Source organism: Polypterus senegalus, chromosome 11 (assembly GCF_016835505.1).
Source record: "Polypterus senegalus isolate Bchr_013 chromosome 11, ASM1683550v1, whole genome shotgun sequence".
NCBI lineage: Eukaryota > Metazoa > Chordata > Cladistia > Polypteriformes > Polypteridae > Polypterus > Polypterus senegalus.
Genome location: NC_053164.1, coordinates 60,767,218 through 60,789,938, shown reverse-complemented (window position 1 = coordinate 60,789,938; position 22,721 = coordinate 60,767,218). Strand labels below are relative to the sequence as shown.

The following is a 22,721-nucleotide window of genomic DNA, read 5'->3' as shown; positions in this document are numbered from 1 at the left end:
TAAATTAAGTTCATAGACAGGCACGCTGGTGTTTGTCATTCCCACGGGTAATGCGGGATACAAGTTTAATGAGAGGACGCAGGATATAAACGAGAGTTTTGATCACTTTGTAACTAAGTTAAAATTGCAGGTGAAGGGGTGTGCTTATGCAAATTCCGAGACTGTGTTTGTGGGGATTGACAGTTCAGTGGGGAGTCACGTCATCAACTCCCTCCCATTCACCTCATTTCTCTCTGAGCTGAGCTCCGCGGCTAACGCCGTCTTCCAAGCAACTTGGTCAGACTGCCACCAAATACTCACAGAAAAATCCACAAGTTAATACACACGCTGTCTCTAGAGTTTCTCCACACTCAATGTATTCCTCGTGTCCCCTTTATACCCTCTGATCTCCCATTTCAATTCAGATGCCTCCAATTTCCAGTAAAGCTCTGCTGCGATGACAAGTAATAAGTCTCAGGGACAGACCCTACTAAACGATGCCATTGATTTCAGGCAAGATTGCTTTTCTCCTGGACAACTATACTTGCATTCTCAAAAGTGACCTCGCGCAGCTTCGTCATATTACAACCGGAGTGCAGCCAGAAACTTTTAAGTGCCGGGTCTTACTTAACATTAAATTAAGCCATGGACATCGCAACATCACACAAGAGAGCAGCTCACGTGAACTGACTGAACGCAGTACGAGTGATCACTTCCATGCATCAAACCTGTTCAAAAAACGCATTACACAATTGACAAGGTGATGGCTTTATATGGCGTTCGTTTATAAAGCAGCGGAGAGGCTGTGTGAAGGCAGCTACACAAAAAAACAGCAGAGCGCCACACTCTGAATGTATTCCTGGCATCACCGTTATACCCCCTGATCTCCCATTTCAATTGAAATGCCTCAAATTTCCAGTAAGGTTCTGCTTCGCGATGACAATTAATAAGTCTCAGGGACACATCCTACAAAAGGTTGCCATTGATTTGAGGCAACATTGCTTTCCTCCTGGACAAAACTATACGTTGCATTCTCAAAAGTTATATATATATATATATATATATATATATATATATATATATATATATATATATATATATATATATACACACCCGATCTACATACTGTCAAATAAACGAACCACACACCCTAGCGCAACATGAGAGGCTTCGCCTTTAGTGCTGACGTCTGAGGTTCGATTCGCGAGGGTGGGTGCAGTAAGTGTGTACTGCCTGATGAGCCCATCAGGCAGTTGGATTTAGTCTTTAAATTCCTATGGTGAAGAAAAATTTATGCAATGATGATTAAATTTAACTTTCATTCCTACTAAGCATATTTCTGTCGACCAAATAAAAATTACTTATATTTAAAATTTAAATAGAACTTGAACAAATACGATAGTTCATAATACCCACGCAGCACTAAATGCACGTAAGATTAGGAGTCATCCGTTTTAACAAGCAGCATATTGCACTGATACGAAATAGCCTGCCCATTTAATTATTTAAGAATGGATAGATAAATTAAGATTTTGTACAAATAATGTTTTTAATTTTTCTTCCTCAATGGATTCTGGCACCCCCAGCATATACATATATAGATAGATAGATAGATACATATAGATAGATATATATATATATATATATATATATATATATATATATATATATATATATATATATATATATACATATATATATATATATATACATATACATATATATATACATATATATACAGACACACATTTACATACACTTATATCTATGTATATGTATATATATATATATATATATATATATATATATGCCAGCAACACTCATGACAATGACAAAACAATTACATTGTCAATCATGTTACGTTATTATTAAAATATTTCCTTTTCTTTTTCATTACTTCTTTAACACACTACTTCTCCGCTGCAAAGCGCGGGTATTTTGCTATATATGTATATGTATATATGTATATGTGTATATATATATATGTATATGTGTATATATGCATATATATGTATATGTATATATATATATATATATATGTGTGTGTGTGTGTATGTGTGTGTGTCTGTGTCTATATATATGATAGCAACACTCATATCAGTGACAAAACAATTACATTAACAATCATCTTACGTTATTTTTAAAATGTTTCCTTTTCTTTTTCATAACTTCTTTAACACACTACTTCTCCGCTGCGAAGCACGGTATTTGGCTAGTATCTAATATAAGGCAATACCCATACATAAATTTCACAACAATACAATGTTTCTAATATTACATGCCTGGATCAATAAATTGCATATTTGTTACTTTTTTTCCACATAAATAACCCAACAGCATCAGAACATCTTAATTTCTTTATTTAGCCTATGCTTTTCTTCAAGGGCTCTTCCACATCTTAATGCAATGGTCTCCATAGTTCTGCTGGAGAAAGGCGTCTCAGTCAGATCCTCTGATTGAGTCAATGGGGGGGTCTTGAGCTGCTGCTTACAGTTCATTCACTAGTGCTCGGGGTCTTGATAGAGTAGCGCCAGGGGTACTAATAGCAGAATTGTCACAGGTACAGAGTGCAGCTAATTTCTACCAAATTTCTGGGCATCTTGATAAACAAAAATGCATTAAAATACAATATTTAGTTTAATAGAAAGCACAGACCAGCTAACCAGACAGACTCCTTATTCCAGTTTCCATATCACTTCTTCAGTTATGCTTCTGGTCCCTAAAAATTCCAGCGAAATAACAAGGTCCTCAGAAAATATTCAGACTACTTCATTTTGTACACATTTTGTTATGTTAGTAATACCAATAGAGAAATGGCAGACTAATACTGTTGCACAATTTAGAAACTGGCTAAACCCCCATTTTTTAAAATTGGCTTTATCGTAGCTACATTTAGTTGTACTCTGGATAGACTATTCAGGCATAGAATTTTTGTTTCTTCAAGGACTTGCAGTCTTTATTAATTTCTACTTGTCTCTGCTATCTTTTCCTGGTTCTTTTGTGGTGGCCTGATGGAGGCACAATGCAGTCACTGGTGATGCTGGAATGAAGGTGTGTGCCCCAGCTGTCCACAAGACCGACTGCACTCAATCCTCTTCAATTCCATGCGGGGGAGTAAATGCTAACATTACTCAAAGTTATTGTCTGCTTTTACATGCATTTTTATTACTATTTAATTTAATATTGTCTTTTGTATCAGTATACTGCGCTGGATTATGTGAATTTCCCCTTGGGATTAATAAAGTATCTATCTATCTATCTATCTATCTATCTATCTATCTATCTATCTATCTATCTATCTATCTATCTATCTATTGTATATAAGGACACTACTCTTCTACTAATTATATATCTATGTTTTATAAGCTAATATGGATCTGTTTAATTTTTTTTATTTCTTTTTCTCTATTACTTATTCATTATTATTTTTTCCTAATCTTATTTGTTTTTTCTTTTCTTGTAACTTTCTCTTTGACATTTTGTAAAACATTTTGAGGTACATTCTTTCTATGAAATGTGCTATAGAAATAAATGTTATTATGTTGCTGCAGCCTTGTGCTAAAATCATTTACAATTATTTTTTCCTTCATCAAGCAATACTAAATACCCTAGAATGATAAAGCAAAAACAGAAGTTTAGAAATTTGTACAAATTAATTCAAAATTAAAAGCTGAAATATCACATTAACACAGTTATTCGGACCCCTTACTCAGTATTTCGCTGAAGCACTTTTGGCAGAGATTGTGACCTGGAGTTTTCTTTGTGTATGACACGGCAAGTTTAACACACCTGGATTTGGGGATCCTCTGCCATTCTTCCCTGCAGATCCTCTCAAGGTTTGTCTGGTAAAATGGAGATTGTCAGTGGGCTGCTTGGGTTCAAGTCTGAGCTCTGGCTTGACCACTCAAGGACTTTCCCAGAGTAATCCCTAAGCTTCTTCCCTATTGTCCTTGCTTTGTTCTTAATGCCATTGTCTTACTGGAAGCTGATTCCTCAGCTCAGTCTAAGGTCCAGAGCACTGCAGAACCGGTTTTTATTAGGGCTGCTTTCGTGCTTTGCTCCATTCATCTTTCCCTAAACCCTAACTAGTCTCCCAACCCTGCTGCAGAAAAACAACCCTACAGCATAATGCTACCACCACCATGCTTTACTGTTGGGAAATACTTTTATGCATTTGATGAATAGTGCCTTATTTTCTCCAGGTGTGACACTTAGAATTGAGGACAAACAGTTCAATATTGGTTTTATCGGAACAGGCTCTTGTTTCTCATAGCTTTGGTCCTTTATGTGAACAACAAATGGGCTTTTGTATGTCGTCTGGCCACTGCCATAAAGCTTAGATTAGTTGAGTTTTGTAGTGATAGTTGCCCTTCTAGACGTTTTGGGTTTTTGCTCACCTCTATTACTGATGCCCCTCTGCCGCAGTTGCTCAGTTTGACTGGGTGGTCAGCTCTACATTATTAAAATGAAAGTTGTCAGAGTGGCTCTTCAGAGCAGTGCCATAGTGGAGGCGACTGTCTGAACGAGAAACGGGTGTCTCCCTACGGGACTCGACTGTTTGGGACTGATTAATGTAAGTGCTGAACAGGATACAGCAGGAGCGCTGCAATCGAGATGGAAAAGGCTGAATAACAAGAACAAGTGCCGAGCGAGCTTGTACGCTGAATGCTCAAGAAGAACAGTGGAGTCGATTGAACGCTGCGAGGACTGCGTCGGATGTTACGTTTTCAACTGTGCTTGAAGAGCCCCTCGGCTATGAGCTGGTGGGCGGCAGCCACACAGAATGGCGCGTTTCTGTATCCCCGGCTTCTCAGGGGGCTGCAAATACTGCCGCTCGTTTGTGGCTGCTAGGACTCGCAAGCAATTGGTTAAGATAAGTGCTCTCTTTGGTTTGCCTGTTGAAACACGAAGAATCCAGCTCGTTTCATAGTTTTCTTTTATGTGTTTATCCTGTTTTTAAGCTTTTGAGCTTATTTTCTGTGTTAGCTAGCGAAACTGGTGCAGTTATTGCCTTCTGAATGGTTTGCTAAATGCCTTACTCACTTTATGTTTTATGGTCTATTATGTTTGCAGTGTTAATATTATGATTTGTAAATTCCACATGACAGTTGAGTCCTTTGGTGTCCTTAGTTAGCACTGTAATATCTAAATAACTGCTGAGGTAGTTTTACTTTTTTAAGATATTTTAATTATGCCCAAATAAAAAGACATCTTCCTTCCCGGTTGAATTATATTGAATTGATAACGTAAGCCCTCTTAATTAAATTCTGGGCTCAACGTCATCGTAGACATCATCGATTTTCACTCAGGAAAGGCCATTAATCTAATATGAAAGGAAACCAACACCGACACGGGAAATTGTGCCGACTCGTGAGTGATTTTATTTCGGGTTAGGGAGTTCATTTAATAACAAATTGGGTGGCCGGTAGTAATGTCTGAAACATCTCAGTTCACGAGTGCGCTGAATTACATCCACATATAATTTAAATGTTTGTGTTTTATTTTTGTCGATTACCAATTTTTTCTTCGGGGCTGAAAATCTTAATGATACGAAGTCCCTACATAATTCACGAACCATACGTTTTCCATGTGTCTCGCAAAGGTAAGTTATACGAGGGACGTTCAAAAGGTTTCTGCACTTTTTTAACTCTGTTTATTAAGAATTTCAAAAACATTTTACATTTTTTCCATATAGTCACCTTCGTTTGCGATGCAATTTTCTCAGCGTCGTACCAACTTTTAATGGCCAATAACTCCTCCTCCCGCCTTCGCCGTTCCCAACGAAAATATAAAACTGCGGAAATGTTTTGAACGTCCCTCGTACGTTTAGATTGTTAAAATGTTGTCTTCCAATACAGTTCGTACCATTCGAATTCAAACGAGTTTGTCCTCCAGTGGATTACTTTAATTCCTTGTAAGTGAAGTCCTTATATAAATGCCTAGTGTTCTTTTGAATTGTGTTATTTAATTGACCTTATTTAGTTTTCACTGTTCACCTTACCTTGGTAATTCAGTGCCATTTAGATCCCTCTATATATCAATTTACATTCATACTTTATTTTCAAACGGATATAGTATCGTTTCAATAAAACACATAGGATCGCATGACAGTTCTCTTCACTTGGATGGTGTTAGACAAAGTTATTTACAAGGAAATACGACGTCTTCGGAAAAAAAATGATTATCTGATTTCTCACATTTTGTAACTTTGTGAAATATAGACCTTTTGCGTGTGTATTTTTGGTTCCGTTATCGTCCTTTATTCTGCCTCTTGTAATCAGCTATCATACTCGCATACCAAAAGATACGTTCAGGTTTATTTCATTGATTAGCTACAACACACTTGAAACTTCCCGTAACATGATCTACGTATCTTCAAACTGAAAATCACTTTCTTAAGTCAACACCATCATGAACTGATGCTGGTACTGTATTTAAACTTAACGTAGCTACCAATTAAATGAATATAAATGTTTTTGGAATGCAAGAGCAGCAAATAAACGTGCGGAGACAAACAGGTGAATACAAGTAGAACGTGCAAACTCCACGGAGATGGTGAACGGACTGACTTGTATATTTGTGCGTGCAGTTTGTTTCGATCTTTGTGTGTCACTTTTATACAAATATGTTGTGCCTTCCTGTCACAATTTCGAAGACGTACGAATTTAATTTGCCTATACACGTGACAATTTACTTGGACTTCACTACTCTAAGAATTCCGTTTATTTGTGCATGCAGTCTCGGTTTTCAGGCACCACTGTAAGCAAATCATAACGCATTAATTTCTGATGATACAAAAGATATTTGTCGTAAAAATTAGGAATAAAAAAATCAAAAGCGTTATTAATATTTGAAGATGGGAGCCTCATCTCTGTGCTGCTCCGATTTTTCCGGGGTTCCCCTCAACTTCGCTTCAGATTACTTGAAGGTTAGACAAACTACGGAATTAACCCGGGTGCAGAGTTATGTTCAGATGCTGATTAAGCATTTTTATGATGTTTGGAGAAGGTCGATCCCTATGGAACTGAGACAAGTTGAAGAAGGAGATGGGCCATGCTGTACAGTCTAAAAACAAAATTCCTCGGCAGACTTGTACAAATGTTCTTGTCTTGGCTTTAAAAGTCCTGTGCTCATTTATAAATGGCATTACTTTCTAGTGGTTAAGTACTTGCACACGGATCCAGTGGTTCGTTAAGGAGTCTGTGCATTGTCCGTGTTCTTCCCCACCCCTTTTCCTCAGGGTAGTCCGATTTTCCTACTGCCGTATCCCAAAGAAGTGAGTGTTGGCTTCGTCGGCCATTCTAATCCGACCCTCTGTGGGTCAGTGTTGCTGTTTTCGGGAGTGTCCGGTCCAGAGTTTGTTCCTGCCTTACACTCGAGGGTGTCAGAATTGGCTTCAGTCTGGCGATACCTTGAATTTGAGAATATGACGGTATGCTACTTTTTTTGAAATTTAGCCACAGTTATGATTCAACTAAAAGGAATGCTTACAATATTTAGTCTGAGAATGTTTAGGGCGTGTATGCTATTTATTAAAATACTGTATTCCACGAGTTCATTAACATATGGCCTCTCACATTTGGTTAAATCAAATCCATTTTATAAAACTAGTTTATGCAGGGTAGGATGCAGTGAAGCCGGAGCCCATTGCGCGCAAGACAGGATCCAGAGAAGCTTCTTAGAATTTAAATAAAATGTAACATGTATGACTTCCCCAACACCACGTAAATCAAATATACTGCATTTGTTCCCTCTACAAGTATGAAGTATATTACTGTGTACATAATGGCAACCGAGATTCAGGGTCACAGAGTGAAGGAGTTTCAAAATAGCACATTGAAAAACATTTTCTTTTTATATATTTTGAACGCTGAAATTAAAAATAAAAATTTTTCAAAAACAATTTTTAACTGTCAAATAGTTTTTAAATTAAATATCTATTTTTACAATTTTATTATTTTCTAACATTAAAATCTGGTTAAAGCAAAACAGTTACGATATTCGATGAGGTTTGGATTACAGCTGGAATCGAACACGGTGATAAGTTACGGTAGCGGCGTGTGAAGCCGTGGACTTTAAAAGGACAACTTCATGAAGGTAATAAATATCCAGCAATACGTGTTGCCCATTCTGTACATTTGAAAGCAACATACACGAGAACTTCGTAAATCTTCTCAATATGTTAATCACCTTGAGCTCCGTTTGTTCTGTGGGGATCTGAAGGTTCAGTCCAGCTTACATGGTTTAGCAGTCGGGGCACACAATTCCAATGTTTTCTCTGTGAGTTTGATAACTGAACCAGGGATTCACATTACGTTCAGAAGGAAAAGCCTGCCAGAAGCAAGGCAAAGCCTGGTGCTCAAAGCATAATCTCTTGAGTTGATCAAAGTGTTTCAGTGCTCATAATTAATTTGATAGGCGGCCACGATGGCCTGCCTTCAGTGAGGCTGGCGAGTCTTTTGCGATGGGTTATTTTCCCATCCTATGTTTCTTAGTTGTACTTTCCGTTAAAGGCTCGGTTCTCCGCACACCTGTAGAAAAGTGGACACATAAAGATCATTTTGAGCGTCTTTCGTGTTGCGTTTTATTTATTTATTTGTTTATTTATAACAAGATGCGCATTATACCGATCTGTGTAAAACAAGGCACAGAATTGCTTCGTTACAGCAGTTGCCAACTTTAAAGGAATTCCTCCTATCCAAGTGAGTTATTTCTAAATTTGTCAATAACGACCCAAAAACCTTTGACTTACAGTACTTTAGAGACAAATGTAATCCAACACAGATCATGGAAATCACATACTTTTTTTTTTTTTAGCTGAAACCCACTTTTTTCTCCACAAATAATCACAAGCATCTTATCAATCATATAATATTCGATATTGACACACACCAACGGAACACAGCACAAAATACTAGTATGCTCAAAAAACTACGTTTTATTAACCATTGTTTATTTTAAATAAAATACATTTTATTTTTAAGTATAAACTTTTATATTTTTTCCATAGAGTAGCTATATAAGAATGAAATCAATTAAGAGACTGTATTGTATTTACCTGAGTTCGGTTTATTTTCTGGCTTTCTAACGATCAGCCGTGTGCCGTTCCCAGTGCCCTTCTTTCCAAACAGCTCTACCTGACAGTAGTACGTGTCCTGATATTGCACCAACGTTTCAAGAATAGAAATGGAGGCATCCTTGTCTCGAATGAACGTTTTAGCGTCCACTCTGACGATGCCAGTGGGGTGTGTGTCGTTGTTTACCTCCTTGCCTTTAGGTGCACCTCTGTACCATCTGAACGAGCCGATTGTCAAACTCCCCGAGGGCCTGAAGCTGCAGCGCAAGTGAGCCGTTTCTCCCGCCGTCACGTTGATCACGGGGTCCTGCTGCACCTCCAGCTCTTTACAGACGCCTGTTGAAATATTAACAAAACAATACACATGAGTTTACTTTCTTACTAATATGGAAGTACTGCTTGCTGTCAGAAATATCCACAGTTTGCAAGATTATGACTAAAGCTAATTGCTTACTTTTGCAAGATTTTTTTTAAAACATCTGGCAGCATTCAATGCATGTAGTTGTAAGGTCACAAATAAGCCTGATAAACAGAGTAATTTTTATTTATGTGAATTTTATGCTCAGTGTGTCTAAACTTTATATAATGTTGTTGACTTTTGGAAAAATCGAGTCGATAAACTTCTTACTATATAGGGTCCTAGATAAAGGGAACGCATTTGAGCAGAATGGTTGAATGTAAAAAAATATAATCGTTCCAGTGTGACCTTGCATTTTCGTGGTAATGTTTCGTTTATATTTGCCAGAAGCTGGCCTTCATTCTGTGTTTCGAGAGAAAAAAGTTTATCTTACATAGTACCATTTACAAGTGAAAATAGCGTTTGACTACAAAGATACAGGTGTTAAAAAAGGTTTTAGGCATATAAAGTAGTTGCTTTGTATTTTGTTCACTCATTTTATTTGTCATTTTCTCCGGTGTATCTACTATTGATTTGCCAATTTTGCTCTATGCGACAATAAATTTATCACAGGTTATTTTCAAAACAAAAGACTAAATATCATCCTATTCCATCCATCCATATTTAAACCGCTAATTCTTTACTGGAACTCAGATGTTAAAGACAGTAATTTTCATTACATTTGTATTTTTCTGTCAAGGGCAGCTCAAAGTGTTGTTTTTTTCTTCATAAGAGGACGGATAAAAATAGGAAAAAAGTACTCTTTGCAGATATTTACATTTACAATTTTTCACTTCAGTGAACGCCTGTAAGAGCATCCAAACATATATAATTCTATTTGAAAATGCGGTCTCCATTAATTCACTATATGGTGTACACGTACCTTGAGTAACGGTCAGAAGCAGAATAATCGCCTTGAGCTCCATCGTCTGGCTCTTGCCATAGGTGAAAAAGGCACCTTTGAAGTGAAATCGTTTTTAATTTTTCTTTTGACCAACTTGGCAGCGTCACGGAATTTCTGATGTCATAAAACCGCCATATTGAGGCTTGAAATTCTCACCATCCTGCGTACCAAAGTTGGTAAATACACGTGAAACAAGAGCCTTCTCAATAAAGATTTAGAAGCAAAAGAGACGTTTAATTCTTCAGTTTTCTCATGGATGACCTGCAGCACTACATTTTGTACATATTAAAATATCAACCTATTCAGATTTTCAACACATACATCAATTGTGCACTCTGAAGACACGTCGGCTGCATATAAATCTAAAATTATACAATTTTGTCAAAATGAGTATTTTTTTTTTTTTGTAAAATCCACTTTTAAGATGGTGGTAAGACTAGCAAACATATATGGATATGGGCAGTAAAGGGAGTGCAGGAGAAGAAAATGTGGCAGAAAAGAAAATGTTGAGCTGGGTGTGTGGAATTACATAAAAGGACAGAATAAGAAATGAGACAATCAGAGGGGCAACAAAACTGGAAGAGATACTGTATTTAAGAAAGTAGGTTCAAGTGGAACGAATGTGAGAGACAATGAATAATATATGGGCAACAAAAAAAATAAAATATGGGCAAAAGAGTAATGGGAATGGAAATGCAGGGGAAGAGGAAGTGAGGGAGGCTGAGGTGGATGGATAAAGTAAAAAAGATTAAAAGGAAAAGCGTCTGACTGGGGAGGAGGTGCAGAACCGAGCTGAATGGAGAAGGTTGACAGAACACATCAACCCCACACAAAAGTGCGAAAAGATGAAGAGAAAGAAGAAGAAAAATGATTAAAATGTCAAGAGATGGAACTTAGACAGCATAAAAAAATGCATATTGTTTCATATGTTATCAACCTCAATCCATACAAATTAACCCATGAGGGGAAATTACAAATTTGTTCAACACTCAGATCTTTGCAGTCCTAAAATAAAATTACTATATGTCTTGCTGTTGTCCTAAATGTCAGTAGTAAAATAAGACGAAGAGTAATATGCAACACTTATATTTTGTACATATTATTTTAATTACTATAAAAGGAATATGGAGAAAGCCATTTTGTCATTTATCTAAATAAATCAACTCATTAATATGTTGATCATCAATAATATTATTTCCAATACAAAATATAATTCAGTGTGCTCTATAATCGATAATAAGTCAAAACAAAGAAAAACAATCAAACTAAATAATTAATAAACAATTATATTAAGCGTCAGATGGTTAGTGGAGAAGGGGGCTCCAATGGGGTGGGGGATCTCTGGAGTTCCGTAGCCAAAAGCCCACAAGGCCCCACTGGGCATTTTCTATGACAATATCTAAGATAGAATAAAAGAGTGAGTCAGCCAGCCCGTGTAGACGTCATCAAGGACAGGACCTCGGTGTTCTTCTTTCTTCCATCAGCTTCATGGAATTTTGCCCAGATGGAGAAGAGAAACAAATGACCAAAAATGCTGTCAGTCACAAATTTAACAAAAAGCCATATTAAAAAAGTAAGTTTAAAGACAGGATTTTACACATTTCTACCATTTCAGCCTTATATATCCTTCTCTAGGTAGATTACCCCCATAGTTTTGACGCATAGAAACTAAAAGTAGTTTTGCCACTTCTTTTATGTTTTACTCTCGGAATAGCAATCAAAGTAGAATATGAGAATTTAAGTTGTGATTGGGAACGTAAGGGGACAAATATTCCAAGAAACTGCAAGATTATTCAGAGCCTTATAAACAATTAGCAGCACTTCAAATTTGCTTCTGAAAGACACAGGTATCCAATGTTAAGATGCTCAGACTGATGCAGTGTGGTCAGATTTCTTCTTTTTACCTAGGATTCTGAACGAACAGTAATTGAATAAAATATATTTGGGCAGACCTGTTAGGACAGTGAGTGAGTTTCACACTTCTGATTTTATTCTCTTCTGTACTGAGAAGCCGTGTTCACACTGAGCAGCTGAAATAGGCAGAACAAGCAGGATGTATAATATTGTGGAAATCTGAGCAATAAAGCTCTTTTCTCAGTAAGACTTCCCACAAACTTTTGTAAGACTTGTCTTAGAATTATCCTTTCATAAGAATTTTTAGCAATCTGCATTCTTTTTGTAAAGCCTTGACATTGCATGCATTGTTCAAGAAGATTTCTTGATACCAGTTAGTGTCAGTCTCATTTTCAATCATCTGGCTATGAATCATGATAGAAAACTGAGAAGGAATGAATGATCTCAAACCCTTGTCAGCTTCCATGCTGGGTATCACCCCTCACATTTTCATACTGGTTTTTGAGATCCTTCACTGTAACCTTCACTGTTTTTTCAACATCTAATTGAAGGTTATCTCTAAAAGTGGTGAGACTTGTGCCTTGGAGTTGGGTATTCTGAAAGGTAATGCCTGTATTGGCACTGCTCACTGACATTCCCTGCTATTCACTTTTCAGTCTGTCAGAGATCTGCATGTTATCCTGGGGCACCACATTTTTTTGCTGAGCAAGTGATTCTAGCCCAGTGTATGGCAGAATCTCCTGCAGTTTTCCATTCCTTAACGGTCTGATATCCTCTTTATCGTGAGGACACAGCTGTCAATATTTGCTACAGTTTGAGGTAAAATCAAAGAACAGCTCTGATCCAGCCATGGTAATGAGTGACCAGAAGAGTGGATGAGACAGAAGGCCACAGTAGAGTTGAAAGTGATAAAGAAGACTTTCTACAACCTTTTAAAATATACTTTAAAGAATTTTTGCTGTTAAGTGTTCATTTTGTAAGCAGCAGACAGGGGGCACACATTTTTACAGCTCTGCTCCAGCTGAATCAATGTGTCCCTTTCAGTAGATAGGACAAAAGGCACAGTAGAGAAAAAAGGGACAAAATAATCCCTAGATTCTTTTAATTAGATTTAGCTCAATTTTAGCCGTACAGTGTCCTGTGATGCTGTAGTTAGGATATAGCGGGTTGGATAAAGGATGGATGGATGTTCATTTTGTAAACAACAAAATCAAACACATTAAAATGAATTACACATAGAAGAAGATCTACAATGTTCCATAATTCATTTTGAACGATTTCACATATACAGTGTTCATTTTGCAGGCAGCTTAAAGGGGCATGCATTAATACAGCATAGACTCAGGTATGGAAATAAGTGTCCACACTGGTGGAAGGGATTCAGAGGTACAGTAGATATGAATGTCGTTCAGGATGGCTTGCTGGGATGCCTTGTTAATGGAAGGACTGGGGGAGAGAACAGACACTCTAGAGCACTAAATGGCAGCCCCCCCCTGGGCTGCAGAGGTGGCTTGGATTCCCACTGGGCTCCGTGGGAGTTGGAGTTCAGCAGAGCCTTCTTGAGTTCCGCGGGGGCTGCCAGGGGGTTTTTCAGGGGCTGAGGAGCCCTACTACATTGGGCTTCTGCCTCACCTGGAAGTATTTCCGGATCCTGCTAATGGGCCACTGGAAGTGCTTCTGGGTGCGGCATAACAGGAGTCTGCTACCACTGCTCCAGGAGCCAGAGTTGGGAGGTGGAGGATGAAGATTGCTGGAGGAGGAGGGGAGGTGGGAGAGAGACAGAAAGAAAGAGAACATAAGATAGAAGAAAAGACATTGTGTGCTTTTTTGTGCTTGTATGGCTTTGCTGCATTAGTGGGAAATTTTTGGGAAGCGTTTCCCATGTAAATAAAGCCTGTGTTGTTCTGGAACTTGTGCCTTGTCGTCTATCTGTGTCAGGGAGCTGGTGTGCACCCTGCTGGCCACAAGGCTCAATAGAAGACTGCATGATAGGGTTATTAAAGACACTGCAGCATTCTAACCTCTGTACACAGTGTTCACAGTTTTAGTTCAGTTCACTTTCCATCTGCCATGATCAACTGTGCATGTTATATACTGGAAGAAGAGTTTTACAGGATGATGATGCTTGCTGTGAAAATGAAATCCCCCCCAAATTAAAAGGGGTGGTCATGACAGGGCAAAAGATTTTTTTTCTTTTTTTTTTTTATAGAACTTAAAATTATTTAATTCAAATGGTTTTAATTACTTATATGACAGAGGTGAAATTTGAGTTCCACAACAAGGCCTTCCCTGTGGAAACTGTTTTTATTCCCTTTTTTCCCCCAGAAAAAACTACTTGATAAAATGTTTAAGAGAAAGGCACCATGTATAGTGTGAAATTGGATTAGTACATTTATTTTAATGATCTGTCTTTAAAATGTCTTTATACACACTTATTGGGTGTCAAGTAATTAATTTTTAATTATAATTATTCCCATTATTGCTTTTTTACTAAATCTATCTTTTCCATGTTTCTGTGAACTCCTGTTGAATAATTTATTGGTAACAGAACATACAGTATAGTGCAAATGCCATAACAGCTGACTTAACCACTAACAAAGTGGCATTATCAATACCATTTTAAGAAAGTTTATAATCCTCCATCAATCACAGAGTAACCCAATAAAACAACAACAACATGTGATACACCTGCAATCTTAAAACCCAAACTTCGCAACATTGATGGTCGTGAGGAAACAGCAGGCAGGCAGCTGCGTGTACACATTTACTGAAAGACAAGCCGACATTTTGTACAAGCAAGTACTAAATCAGAAGAGAAATGGTATGCAAAGATGTGTAAGCACGAGGAGATCCGTGACAATCATACCTGCCAAAAATCAGATGGGACAACTGAATTCCATGGGGCACAGATTTCTTCATAACAGGGGACCTATATGATGGGCAGATGATTTTCATTGATTTGCCTTCCTTTTTTTTTTGATGACTGTTTGCATCCTATTCAGCCCATTCGTTCATTATCCTGGCACAAGCATAACCAGTATCTCGTTGAAATTCACCATTTGGAATATTAGAAATACACACATCTCCAAGTCTGATGTCATTTTTGTCTCAATCTCCTTGCACCCAGCGTGGACACTTGAAGTGTATAAAGCAAACTTTATGTGGCTCATGGATGTCCAAGGGGGAAGCCTGTACCAACATATATGTTTAACGGCACATTTGCTCAGAAATAAAAAAAAAAAAAAAGGGCCTTTTGCATCTGTTACAATATAATTAAAGTTTTAATGATTTCATTCACCACTGGCAAACTAAGTAGAAATGGTATTTGCCAAAGCCTATTTTTGGTTGCATTTCTGACCATTTTAGTCGCAGTCTGGAGCCCTGGTGAGAGCCAGTCAGAGGTTGCTCCTGGGCCACATTTGAATAGGCTGGGTATGGAGTCTCTGGGCCATTTGGGGCTATGGCTAAAAAAGGCTGTGTATCATCTGTGATAATTTTAGATTGTGTTTTGAGATTATCTGACCTAAAAGGAGCATATAAAGCAAGAGGAGTAATGGATTGAGTCACTATTATCGAACTGATTCTTGTGGGACACCATATTGAATATTATGTGTTTCCAATACACCATCCAAGATTTACAAAGGAACTTCTCCTTGTTGAATAAGACTCAAACCAATTAAGAGCTACATTAGATAAGCCCATCCATTTCCTAAGTCTATTAATGAGATCTAAAGTATCAAAAGTTGTGCTCTGGTCCAGGAAAATGAGAATTGCTATGTTATTTACATTGGTATTTAGCCGTAAATCATTGACGATTTTTAAATAAGACTGTTTCCGTGCTGTAGATAGATCTGAAGCCTGAATGGAATTTATCTGATATGTAATGTTCATTTAAATAGCCGTTTAACAGGAAGAAGACAACTTTTTGCAATATTTTACTTACGAAAGCAAAGTTAGTGATGGGTCTAATGTTATCTAGGGCAGAGGGGTCAAGATTGTTTTCCGAGCAGAGGCTTAACTGTGGTTTTAAATAAAAAAAATTTAAAAATTGCAGTCTAACACATCATCAACTAATGCGTCAGACACTTCTTTGAAGATACTTGTTGGAGCAGAATCAAGAATAGAAAGAGGGTTTAAGATTAGTTATTTTATGAAATTCAGGAAATTTATGTTAGTAAAACCATTTAAGTTACAAGTTCAAGCGGCGGATGGACCAATATGCTGTTATTGTTGTTTATACTGTGCAAGACATCATTGTACATATTTTCTTTAAAAAATAAAAATACAGCAAACTCCTAACACTTTCCCACTTAGGCTTGCAGAAACGTCTGGTTGGTGCTGGATTTACTAGCTGATCTGATGGTTGGAAGGAGTTCTCTTTGATTCCCTGCTCTATTTATTATTTTACTAAAAGAAGAGCTTCTCATAGATGAAATTTCTGCATAATACTTAGTTATGTTTGCCTTCATAATTTCATAATCAACTGTTAATTTAGTCTTCCTCCACTTCCATTCACCCTTGCAGCATTCTCTTTTCAGTTTACATACTGGTTTATTTTTATACAAGGCACTTTAAGCACTAATATGTTATTTAAACATTCAAAATAACAAATATTACAAATTTTTAAAAATGTATAAAATTAAAATACACCAATATCCTATTCCTAACACACCATTTGTACCTTCTACTGTAGATTGATTAATGTTAGTATCACAAACAGCCAAGTCTCCATAGTGCTCGCTCCACATAAAGACAGCCATGACAGCAGCAGCTCAGGCCCAGGCGGACTTCTGCACCTCTCAGACGCTCATGTTGTGTTTTAGTAATAGTCACGGTGGATAAGCCAGAGGACTTGAGCTGTTTGAAACAGAATGGGTAAGCTGATGGCTTTAAAGGAATTTGAAGAATGATTTGGGATATTTTTTTTTTCACAACTGGCCTCAGTCACACTTTATTGGAGTATTTTAAATTAAAATTATATCTCATTACCCACATTTTCTTAAGAGATTTTTTTCTTCAAACTATAACACCCTCAACTTATGCAGATGCTCAGCAGTATAATTTATAAGTTAATGTATTCTGTAAGTTTTCTCTTAATTTCGTATTTGTCAAATTCCAATCCTGGAAACTGTAACAAAGGTGCAGCACCAGCACATTATAGTTTGAATTAGATAAACTTTATTAATCCCATGGGGAAATTTAAATGCTTAATACATTTTATTCAAATAGCCACTTACTTAGATCCAACAACAGTACATTTCAATGCATATACTGTATGTAATTTCACATTCTATATTAGACATAAACCAGAGCCGTACCCTGCATAACTGTGTCACACCTAAGTCCATTAGTGCCACCGTATGTCTCCAAGTGAGATAACTGAGTGTTGGACCTGCAACAATTCCCATACAACCCATCTAATCTACTCAAGCATGCAGCCTAGTTCAGTTCACAAGAGCTTCCACTTCCCAGAGCAACCAAGGACTGTACAAGAAAACTAATAACGTGGTTTTATTTATTGGACAGCCTAAACACATAAAATTGCAGGACAGATGGAAAGGAATGTCTCCTCTTAGCTTCGAATCCTGCTATTGTCTCTTGATTCTCCTAAAAGAAACCACTAGAATCACTTGGACATCACCAGCGGGCCTCCAGCAGCTTTCAAAAGAGATGAAAGAATAAAAAGGAACCTTCTCAGCTTACAAAACTAACCAAGAATGTCATTTGCACAGTACAAACAATACTTATTTATCCATCCATTATCCAACCTGCTATATCCTAACTACAAGGCCACAGGGGTCTGCTGGAGCCAATCCCAGCGCTGGACTGTGGGAGGAGACCCACACAGACACGGGGAGAACATGTAAATTCCACTCAAGGAGGACCCAGGAAGTGAACCCAGGTCTCCTAACTAAGAGGTAGCAGCGCTACTCACTGCGCCACCATGCCACCTATACTTATTTATTCTCCTGCAAAATGTTTCTGTATTTTCACCATTGTGCTCGCCGATTGTCTCACCTCAATGTCATAATATATTCTATATTCTATAATTAGCAAAATGCCACACAGACAAAAAGCACTACTTAATTAAAGCTGACTTGTGGTTTTCTTTTCCTCTCTTACCTCACACCACCCCTCTTGTCTTATTTCCTCTGGTCCTTTCTTAACTCGGCTATTTCCAATAGCTACTAATGCCTAACCTTAAGGAAAGACATGGTAAATAACAAATAATATTCAAAATGAATCATAATGTGTAAAATGCATACCTGAAAAGTAACAGATTAATCCTGCTTAATACACAAAGTGGCACACCAGGCCAAAAAAAAAATCCAAAGTTAGTATGCTATGATCACCACCCTGCAGGTCATTTACATTGAGCTTTCAGTGCTCTGTGAGGAAGAAGTGGGGGAGGCTTACCAGCGCAAGAACCTGAGGCATGCTGAGCTCGTAGCCGATGTGCAACAATGTGGCTGGAAAGGTAGAGAAGGTAGGTTGCAGTGGATTCATAGCCACATCAAGATCAAAGCAACTCTGGGAACTGCGGGTGCGAGGGAAGGCCTACCTGAAAGCTGTCAAAGACCTCTGCTGAACAGGGTAGTCAGTGGCCCTAGACGAAGAGGAAGGATTCCACCTGAGCTTTCAAGTGAGTTTATGGAAAAGCCCAGGATGCCGGGATTCACTGCTGAACCCTCTGGTAGTGTTGCGATGAGTACAAGCGAAACATCAAGGAAAGAGAGTGCCACTTGAAAACACCACTTACCTGTGCATGATCGCAGAGTCTATATGTTGAAGGAACGGTTCCACTGAGGAACAACATTGGAACTGTTGCTGTTTGCACCATCAAAGGCATCAACAGTGCAGAAAACGTGCTTTTAGAGTCAAGGGAGCATGTCTGAGACACACGGTTAAGGGACAGTAACCATACAGTCCTACATAACCAAAAAAATGATAAAGTATGCTAATGGAGGAAATGAGCTGCTGGGATGCTAAGGCATCACTTTAAGAGACAACTTTTTATTTCTTATTTTTCTTTCTTTTAGTATTATTCTGTACAAATTACACTTATTCTTGGGGATATGTACAGTAAAAACTTGCAAATAATTAATTTTCTTGAAATCACTTCATATCTGTAAACAATTAAAACATTTAAGAAAAAATGGAAAATAGAACATTTCAGATAATCAATGTATTCAATCAGCAGAAAAGGCCATTCAGTCCAGCATAGCGTTTTATGTCTAATTAACAGAATTTCAGAAAAATCATAAAGTGAAGATTTAGAGGTCTCTAAATTATGATAATCAACAATTGTGCCTGGTAACTTATCCATTGTATCTGTGATTTACTGTGTAATGAAATACTTCTTAATACTTATGCAGACTTTACAGTTTTCCATTAACCTTCTCATGTCCATGCCACTTCATTCTAGATGAAGAACCCATTGTAAAGTAACAAGTGAAATTTACCTCTCATTTTAAACATTTTAATCATGTTGAACTTTATTGTCTTATTGTGCAAATACTACACAGTGTATATAGTACAATGAAATTCTTACTTGCATGTCCTCTGAGAACAGTTGACAATAATAATAATATATATATATATATATGTATATATCTTCTTATATAATATGCTACCGTGGCTGTCCGTTTGTCTGTCCAGGATTTTAAATCACCTGCAGCTCACAAACCGTTTCACCTATTGACCTGAAATTTGGTACACATATACTAAATGACCTCTACTGTCCGCTTTTGGGATGATGATTTTTATTACCCTTTTTAATTTTATTGTAGAATCAACTCTCGGCAGCGGGCAGCAGAGCTGCCGTGTGGCACATGCGTATGGGCGCCGTTCTCATCCCTATTATCTTCGCTATCATTTTCTCTGCCTCTTCATATCTGAAATCATTCTTGAGGAAGATTGAACACTTAAGTGCCAGCTGAATTTAAATTTAAATAAAAAAGGTACTAAGTAATTGCAACACAAACACTGACTTAATTAGTTTTAATGTGAAAAGATGCTGACGGAAGAAGAGAAGAAGCGGGTCGCTAGGTTGGAGAAAAGAAGAGCTGCTCACGAAGCAGCAAGCGCATCAACCTCTGAGCAAACGAATGCTAAATGTACAGAGAAAATATGAAAACTATAAATCAAGTGTATTCACTGCACGTTATTGTGCAGTCTGCCGTCACTGGTATATATATACAGTATATAATGTGTGTGTATATATGTGTAAATTTTAATATATACATACACACACACACACACATCAGAATTTTAATACCTAAAATCACTTTAAAATGCTTTAATTGCTGTATTTGGAGTCCTACAAGAAGGGGTAACATTGTGCAGTGTAATGTGTGTTGTGATATCTCTCAGCCTATCTTCCTGCATAGCTCCTTTCATAGATTGTCTTCAGAATGTATTATTATATTAGCTTTTGTGATCTGAATTATGTTTTGTTAATGTGTTTTGCTCTTAAACTAAAATAAAAAAGTAAGCATACTGTCATTTTATTATTGCATAGCAGAACAACGAGTAAGGCTTTTAATCAAGTACACTAACCCTTAGAACTGCATAGATATCAGCCTGTATAATTTTGTAATTAATGATTACAGCTTGTGGTAATATATTTGCAGTTAATGACGTGACAGCACTGTCTCTCTGAATCTATGAACTCATGAAAAAATACACAACATACTTTCATTAAATCAAATCAAAGTGTACTTGATTAAAAGCCTTACTCTTGTTCTGCTATGCAATAATAAAATGACAGTATGTTTGTTTGATTGTTGCGCTTGAAACAAAACTTGATTATTAGATTAGATCAAATTTTCCCCCTTTGTGTAAATTTGTTTGAGTTTCACGCCTCCATGTTAAGGCTGAGTTGAATTTAAAACACTAAATGGAAACTTGTCACTTTGTTAACTTGCTGTGGTCTTTATGACCACTGTCCTCTTCACATCATCTGTCAAGAAGAAGGGGAAATATGAGCTGATAACAGCTTTGATCTATATAACTGAAAACTGACTGCTAAGTAAAGTAGTTCAAATAACTGTGCAATGTGTCAATGCAAAGCAAGCTGCATAACAACTTTTCAGAAAATTGTGAACCAGGTTAAATGGTTATATCGGCAGTAGCAGATCAATAAATACTGTATTCTAATTAACTAGAGAGAGGTTCCACTTTTAATAAAAAGAAACTTTTTATTGACATGGGCAATGTACTATTAATTTGTCCATGTCTGTTGGTACCCCTTCATGAAAAAAGAACCCAAAATTGTCTCTAGAATAACTTGAAACCAACAGAAGTAATTTGCACCCATTTTTTATTCTGTTATTTAACAAGAATTTGACTTTGCTTTAGAGTTTTGATCCTGTGCAAGATGCAGCAAAGCAGCCCTAAAACATAACAGAGGCTCTTCTATGTTTCACAGTAGGTATGGTGTTCTTTTCTTTACAAGCTTCATTTTTTTCATCTGTGGACAAGGTGCAGATGTGTTTTTTTGTACTTTTCTTTCAACAGTGGAGGCCCTCCTAGGTCTTCTACCACTGAGCCCAATGTCAATCAGAAAGCAACCGATGTTGCAAACATATACTGATAGACCGTACCCTTGGAGCTCAGCTGGTATCTCTTTGGAAGTTGTCTTTGGCTTTTTGTCTACCATTCCCACTATCCTACCCATTCCAATGTTACTCTTGAAGCTGCATTTAGGAGGGTTGGTTAGAGTCCATGGACTTTAAACATGTTAATAATATTTACAACTATTATCAAAGGAACATCAAGGTGCTTGAAGATGGTCTTTTCCTTTATCATGCTTGTCTATAGTTTTCTTTCTGATCTCCTCATACAACTTTCTCCTTTGCTTTCTTTGGTCCATGTTCAGTGTGAGAAACGCAATGATTCCAAACAGCAGAGTGCTTATTTTTCCATTTAAATAGTCTGAATGACTGATTGCATGATTGGAGATATATGTGATACTAATTGGAAAAAAAGAGTTAGTTTGAAAAATCACTTTAATCCAGATATTTATGCTTTTTTTTTCTAGTGGTACCGACAAATGTGTCCAGGCCATTTTAGAATATCTTCGTAAAATAATAATCAATACTTTGTCTCTTTTCACACTTGCTTTGTTTTCCTTGATGACATATCAAAAGCATGCAGGTGCACATGGAGAGACTGCTTTTCATTTAGTCACTTTTGAGGAGGCAAACAGCTCTTTTTTACTTAACTGTAAAGGTAATAAGAAATCTGTCCACATCTGTTGAATGTATTCCAAATATAGCATGTGAAAAATGTAGCATTATTAAAACCCAACAAAAACTCTGCAGGTATACCAGAGCCTAGCCCAAGGGTGGCAGAAGTGCAATGTCCAGTCTAAAACATTGCAGAGTCTCCTCATCCACAATCACATGGGATGTGAGAGGAAACCACACAGACATTCACAATGTGAAAATTGTACCCTGAAAACGACTGTTCATGGGGTTTAATCCACTGTACTGGATCTGCAAGATACA

At 37.3% G+C, this 22,721-nt stretch overlaps 1 protein-coding gene across 1 annotated transcript in view; it reads right to left on the bottom strand.

The window, feature by feature from the left end:
- Positions 1-10,398, bottom strand: part of LOC120539772 — a 31,788-nt gene extending 21,390 nt beyond the window's left edge. Inside the window, exons 1-2 of the mRNA XM_039770156.1 lie at positions 10,336-10,398; positions 9,038-9,391 (exon numbers count right to left, since the gene is read on the bottom strand). Coding sequence (XP_039626090.1) covers positions 9,038-9,391; positions 10,336-10,378 — 397 coding nt within the window. The 5' untranslated portion in view covers positions 10,379-10,398. The remainder of the gene's footprint in view (positions 1-9,037; positions 9,392-10,335) is intronic.
- Between the last annotated feature and the right edge of the window lie 12,323 nt (positions 10,399-22,721).